The sequence below is a fragment of the Lissotriton vulgaris genome, chromosome 1_1, assembly GCF_964263255.1.
Source record: "Lissotriton vulgaris chromosome 1_1, aLisVul1.2, whole genome shotgun sequence".
Classification (NCBI taxonomy): domain Eukaryota; kingdom Metazoa; phylum Chordata; class Amphibia; order Caudata; family Salamandridae; genus Lissotriton; species Lissotriton vulgaris.
The window spans coordinates 780287579-780294192 of NC_141685.1; the positions used below are offsets into that span (position 1 = coordinate 780287579).

The 6614-nt window shown below is 55.2% G+C and overlaps 1 protein-coding gene across 1 annotated transcript in view; it reads right to left on the minus strand.

The window, feature by feature from the left end:
• Positions 1–1140, minus strand: part of LOC147747813 (uncharacterized) — a 67535-nt gene extending 66395 nt beyond the window's left edge. Inside the window, exon 1 of the mRNA XM_086926240.1 lies at positions 945–1140. Within this exon, the coding sequence (XP_086782366.1) occupies positions 945–1140 (196 nt within the window). The remainder of the gene's footprint in view (positions 1–944) is intronic.
• Between the last annotated feature and the right edge of the window lie 5474 nt (positions 1141–6614).

Genomic DNA, 6614 nt, shown 5'->3' on the forward strand with positions numbered 1-6614 from the left:
TCACCCACTGTTTCTGGTAATCATTAAGATCTGTTGGTTCTCATACATTCAAAAGGCACCTGCTGACTTCCATACGCACTTCTAACCCCAGCAGCGCTCTCATCTCCTCGTGAACTTTCTCCCAATAGGTTTGTACAAAGGTGAATTGCCAAATAATATGCATCAATGTGCCCACTTCCCCACATTCTCTCCTGCATTCTGCGTTAGACGCTCTACCCATTCGCACGAGTCGTGGCCCGGTAATATAGACTCTGTGGAGCACTTTCAGTTGGACCAGGCAAAGCCTCATCTGAACAGTACCTACCTTGGGGGAGGATAGTGCCTCCGCCCAGTCCTCATCATCCATCTCAAGACCATCAGCACACCATTGCGTTCTAAGCATAACCAACAAGTTAACTAAAGATAGTACGAGGAGGAACTCAGACCCCAGCCACTACCCCACCCCTCCAGATAATCCACCCTATGCACAGTCATAATTAAGTTCCATTTGAAAACCCTTCTCCCTCCGCAACGTTAGCGAACCAATTAAATCACATCTCACTGTTACTCTGCTGTCTCATCCGGTCCCTCATCAGTTGGCGGCCATGTGGTGCTGTCCAACCAGTCCGACGCTGCCTCCGGATGATCAAAAAACCATGCCCTCCCATCCACCTCCACCCGAAGCTTAGCAGGAAAAAGCATTGAATAGCGTAGTCCCTTTTCTCTCAGTCTTCTTTTAACAGGAATAAAGCTCTGTCTTTGCCGTTGTACCGCCTGGGTGAAGTCCGGAAAGAAGGACAAAGTCGTGTTTTCAAAACGAAGCGGGTCTGCTGAACGCGCTGCCTGGAGAATTACATCTCTGTCCCTGTAGTTCAGCACTCTCGCTATCATAGGGCAAGGAGGCGCCCCGGGTCTCGGCTGGCCACTCGGCACTCTATGAGCCCGCTCAATGGAGAAAAAGTTACTGAGGCCCTTTGGCTGTAAGTGATTCAGCACAATGTTCTCTACAAAGAGATCCGAGGCCTGCCCTTCCGATTTCTCCGGTATTCCAAGAATTCGGGTATTTTTCCCCCTATTACGCCCTTCATATTCATAAAGTTTCCGACGTGTTTCCTCTTGGGCCGCTTGCATGGCTCGGACCTCTCGCTGCACCTCCGCCATGTCGTCCACTAGACTGGACGTCTAGCGATTTGACTTTTTCGCTCATCTTGGCATGGTCAGCTCGTAATAAGTTAAACTCCAATTTCACTGCGTCCAACTTATTGTCCAATGCGTCCATTTTTTCCACCATGGAAGTCTGTACTTTGTTGGCTGCCAGGGGGCATGGCTAGGGCGCCGATGGTGGAGGTCGCCTCAGCGCTCGGCTCCGCGATCGAGCCGCCATTAATCCTGTTTTCCAGGCGTCAAGGGCTCCCCAGCCCCCCCGATTGTTGAGTGAGGTGGGACGCTGAGCCGGGGGTCGACATCGGAGAGCAGCGGCGAGGCACGGTCGAGGAGAACGAGGACCGATTGAGTGCCTATGAACCAAGCTCAAAATGGCGCCTGCTCCGTCTTGGTGATCCTGAGGCGGCCCGCAGACCTGGGAAGCTTGAGAAACCGGCGAAGTCTTCTTTCTCTTTCCCCTTAATGGTGGAGCGATGCCGGTGCCAGCTGCCTGAGCGGACGACGGCGCTCGTGAACTCTTCGAGTGGTGCCCGTCGAGAACGCTGCTCGGTTGGACCCTTGGAACGCTGCGTGGCGCGGAGCTGAGGAGAGAGGGGGGAGCTGACCAGAACCCCATCGGACTCGGGCCGCCATCGGCCTCCGCCGCTTCGGATCTCGAGCACGCTGACTCGCGTGCCCATCCGGACCACGCTGAGGGGAAACCGAGCCCAGTGCAGAGAGTTAGAGGCCGAAGGTGGATGGAGGGTGATCGACCTAGCCTTGGGGCCTACGCGGTCCACCGACGGTGATGGTGGAGGCCTGCAGTTTGGGACAGTGGTGGAGGTGGCTCGAGAGGATCGCTGCCTCCGGCCGTAAACTACAAACTGGTGGTGGCCCTTCTCCCCCCTCCCCGCCTTTTTCTCCGAGGGAGTGGGCTACCATCCCTCGCTTGGCCCCCTGATACCGCACCCCGACAAAAAGACGACTCGAGAGGTCCCGCGCCACGTGGTGACTGCAGCGGGCGCCATTGCTGCCTGATCCGAGCAACCTCGGCGAATCTACTACAGGCCTACCAACAAGTATCAGTGGACTCTGGTATTCACTACGAGCAGAGCGACTTGAGTGGGCGAGCTCCTGGCTCCACGCTCCTGGACCGCGAGCGGTCGAGACTCTCTCCGTCGCCACACCGCGAGCTGGATGTTGGGCCACACCGAAACACGAGCTGTGACGGGAGCTGGCTGCGGCTTGGTTGACGTTCCTCATCTGGGCGATCGCCCGGTTCAACGCCGGGGACCACGGCCACCATGGGGAAGCTGAAGGGCACTAAAGGTGGTGCGCAGGCCACCTCGGACGCAGAGGCGCCGGACAAGGGAGACCAGCTGGACCCGGAGACGACGAGGGACCCGCACCTCCAGCACCAACTGGACAAGATCCTGACGGCGATAACCGATACGAGATCGGCACTCCAACAAGACATTGCCCAGGTCGCGACGAGCCTGGGATTGCTCAGGGCTGACCATGGCAAGCTCTCGGACAGAGTCAAGGAGGTGGAGAGCTCGGTTAGTACCCTGGAGCCGGCGCAAAAAACGTTGGCCACCACCATGAAAGACGCCCTGATTCGGATCGACGCACTGGAGAGAAGGGCAGAGGACGCGGAAGGACGCAATAGAAGGAACAACATCCGCATAGTGGGACTACCGGAAAAAAATGAAGGTGGGGACATGGTGGCCTATCTGGAGGACTGGCTCAGGGCGGTGGTGGCGACCGAGGGGCTCTCCTCGTTTTACACCCTGGAACGGGCGCACAGGGTTCCATCCAGACCACCGCAACAAGGCCGGCCTCCGCGTCCTGTGGTGGCGCGGCTGCTGCACTTCCGAGACAGGGACCTGCTCCTTAATAATGCCAGGGTGAATGGACCCTTCCAGGTGGAGAACAGTAAAGTAAATATCTTCCCGGACTACATCTATGAGACCCAGCGCAAGAGAGCTTCCTTCTTAGCAATTAAGCGTGAACTGAGAAGTGAGAGTATTGAGTACTCTTTTTGTTATTTCCAGCGAGGCTCCGAATCATACTGGATGGCACAACTAAATTTTTTGATACCCCGGATGACGTGTGCAGCTGGCTGGAACTGTATAGAGCTGGCAAGGATGGCCCTGGGTCTTCTTTCTCGGCTACCTCGGAGGTCGGACTACGGCGGAGGTATAAAAGGTTCCGGAATGGGCGGGGCAGGCTTGGTCGACCCTCGACTATGGAGACAACGGCGGAACGGCGAGGTGTGTTGGAGATGGTGTCCAGTATGTCGGGATCTCAAGGTGGGCCCATAATCAAAACGGAACCTGGCAGTGGAGAAGACCGCACAGACATGGAGGACTCCGAAACTGACAGTGTGCCCCTTCCTGTGATCACCCCAGAGACAGCAGAAGGGCTACTTGATGGACAAGGGTGATTTCGGGTGAGCCGATTCCAACAAAGGTGTGGGTGGTGGGAAGGGGGGCGAGCCCTCGCGGGGAATGTTAGGTAATTTGATGATGGATGGGTTGGGGATAAGACCTATGCTTGCCCTAGATAATAATGGCTCGATCGCAATTAGGTAGCTCGGACGTGGGGAGGCCCCCTGTCGGCGCTCGGCCCCCATATTGCCCTTAAGGCATGCCTGCGGTGGCTACCGTCAGGATAGTCTTCGTTTTTCTGGGGACAGTTTGGATGGGAACTAGATTGCCATCTTTGGGACCTGTTCTAGGGAGGGTGGGGGGGAGGTATGGTTTGGGGGTGAACTGTTATTGTTGGGGGTGGGTACGCCATTGGTGCAAAGCAACTACTGTGTGTGACCTTTCTGGAGCACGAATGGGGGAGAAGTGGCAGGACGCAATGGGACAATGGCTGAATTTTCCACTTTGAAATGCATTACCTGGAAAGCGCGCGGGCTACATACCATGTCCAGGCGCCACAAGATACATGCTTATCTAGTGGAAAAGTGTGGCTCAATGGTTAGAGCAGGCAGACCTCGATGCAGAGCTCTGGCCAGGGACCAGGGTTCGATTCCTGCCCCGGCAGGTCTTGGGCTCAATAATTCCCCTGACCGGATATTCTCGACTCAGTGCCTATTCTGATCATTGGTCCTACGCTGCAACTCTAGGCAATAGCTTGCTTATTCTCCACAACGGCCCCCACAATGCGAGGGATGCCTGGTCTGCACCATGGGGGTGCCCAGGAGTGGACACTTCACAGGGAAAGCCAGGAAGGGTTCCCTTGCGGTATTCGTACAATCGCCGGGAAACCCACTGCGGGTAGCTGTGCGCTATACAAGTACAAAAGCATAAACAAAAATAGTGCGTAGGGGAGTACAGATTGCGCTATTGCAGGAAACGCACCTCACGAAAGCAGAGGGACTGGCCTTACAGCGCAGTTGGAGGGGACAGGTATACAACACCACATACTCGGCCTATGCTAGAGGCGCGCTGATTTGGATAAGAGCTGGGGTCCCCCTACAGGTGACGAAACATACAGTAGATCCGGAAGGGAGGTTTGTGGCCATAGCGGGCAAATTGGGGGGAAAGACATAAATATTTGCAGCATTTATGCATCTAACGTGGACCAACTAGCCTTCTTCGCGGCGCTATCGGGTTCCTTGGCCCACTATCTGGCAGGGGACTTCAACTCGGTGGTGGACATAGACCTTGATAGATCACACCCTCCCCTGGCGGATTCACCAACATGCCGGGTAGCCAAGAGTAGACAGGAATGGCAGACTAAATGGGGACTGACGGACATCTGGCGAGCCCAACACCCGTATACCCGGGACTACTCTCATTTCTCTGGTATGCATGAACTACATGTGAGACTGGATGGGTTCTTGGGATCGGCGGGATTGGTATCCTCGGCTGTGAGATCCGAGTACTTAGCGAGGACTATTTCCAACCACAACCCTCTTCTGGCCGACTTCAGGTGGTTCCCGGGTACCCCCTGAGTTCCAACTTGGAGGTTGCGCCCCGAAATGTTAGAGGATTTACTGTTCCGGAGCGAACTGGAAGACATGATCACCACCTACTTTGCGGAGAATGAGAGCACGACTGGGGCGAGGGCCACAGAGTGGGACGCATTTAAGGTAGTAGTGAGAGGCTATTGCATAACTAAGAAAGTGGGGATGCGACTAGTCCTTTTAGAGGACCTCGGAAAGGCAGATCGGAAACTTCGTGAGTTGGAGCTCTTGCGACCCGGCCGCCAGGAGCTTCAACAGCAGACCGCAGTGGCGAAAGAAGCTGTAGCTGTTGAAGTTGAAAGACTACGCAGTTTTGATTATAAAACTTACCTGACCAGATCGCTAGTGGAGGATGACAAATCGGGGGCACTCCTGGCTTGGCTTGCTAATCCCACGAGGCGTACCTCTCCCACGGTTTCTATGCGGGACACTGAGGGAGTGGAGGTCTATACCCAGCCCGAAATCCTCAGTTGTTTATGAACTACTACGAAGACCTGTATCAAAGTAGGATAATAGCAGACACTGCCCCCATTGATAACTTCTTACGGGATTTGCCCATCCCTACTCTAGAACCCGAACAGGCAAAGGACTTGGGTAAAGACATAGAACTAGGGGAGATCCGCAGTGCCATAAAACGTATGGCACGCAACAAAACTCCGGGATTAGACGGGCTTCCAGTAGAGTTCTATGCCACCTATGTCGACCTGCTGGCCCCGCGGCTGTTGGTAGTATATAAGAGGCAAAACGCCTAGGGCGCCTCCCGGGCTCGATGCGGGAGGCCCTGGTAGTCCCCCTACTTAAGCTCGACAGGGAGAGTGGCGACCCGGCGTCTTATAGGCCGCTATTGATGCTCACGGTAGATTACAAAATATTAAGCAGCATCCTAGCGTCGAGACTACTGGGACACATGAGCTCTCTGGTGCACAAGGACCAAGCGGGGTTCATTCCCAAGCGAAACACAACAATGAACATACGCCGCCTGCTCCGCCTGTTGGAAGAGGGCCACGAAGGGACTCCCCAACCCATGATACTTTCGATTGACCTGGAGAAGGCTTTCGATAGTCTAGAGTGGGAGTACCTCCGTAGAGTGCTTAGTTGTTATGGGGTAGGAGAGGGATTCTTGCAGTGGACAACAGTGCTCTATGCCTCTGCGATGGCGAGGGTAAGATCAGGACCGTTGATCTCCCAGCAATATGCGGTGGAACGAGGTACGAGGCAGGGCTGCTCACTATCCCCGCTGCTCTTTGCGCTGGCGGTGGAGCCCCTGGTGTTGTCGATCCGCACCGGGGCCCACTATGGAGGACTGAGGACCTTATCAGGGCAACAGTTTATTTCCCTTTATGCTGATGACCTTCTGCTTTTCCTGGAGGATGCTGAGGGGGCCTTAGCTGGTGCCGACGCCGTACTCACTTCCTTTGGTGAAATATCGGGCCTCAGGGTAAACTGGTCGAAAACTTGCTTATTCCCAGTTCGTAAAGGAGAACCTCAACCCGACACGCCCAGAGCAATCAGA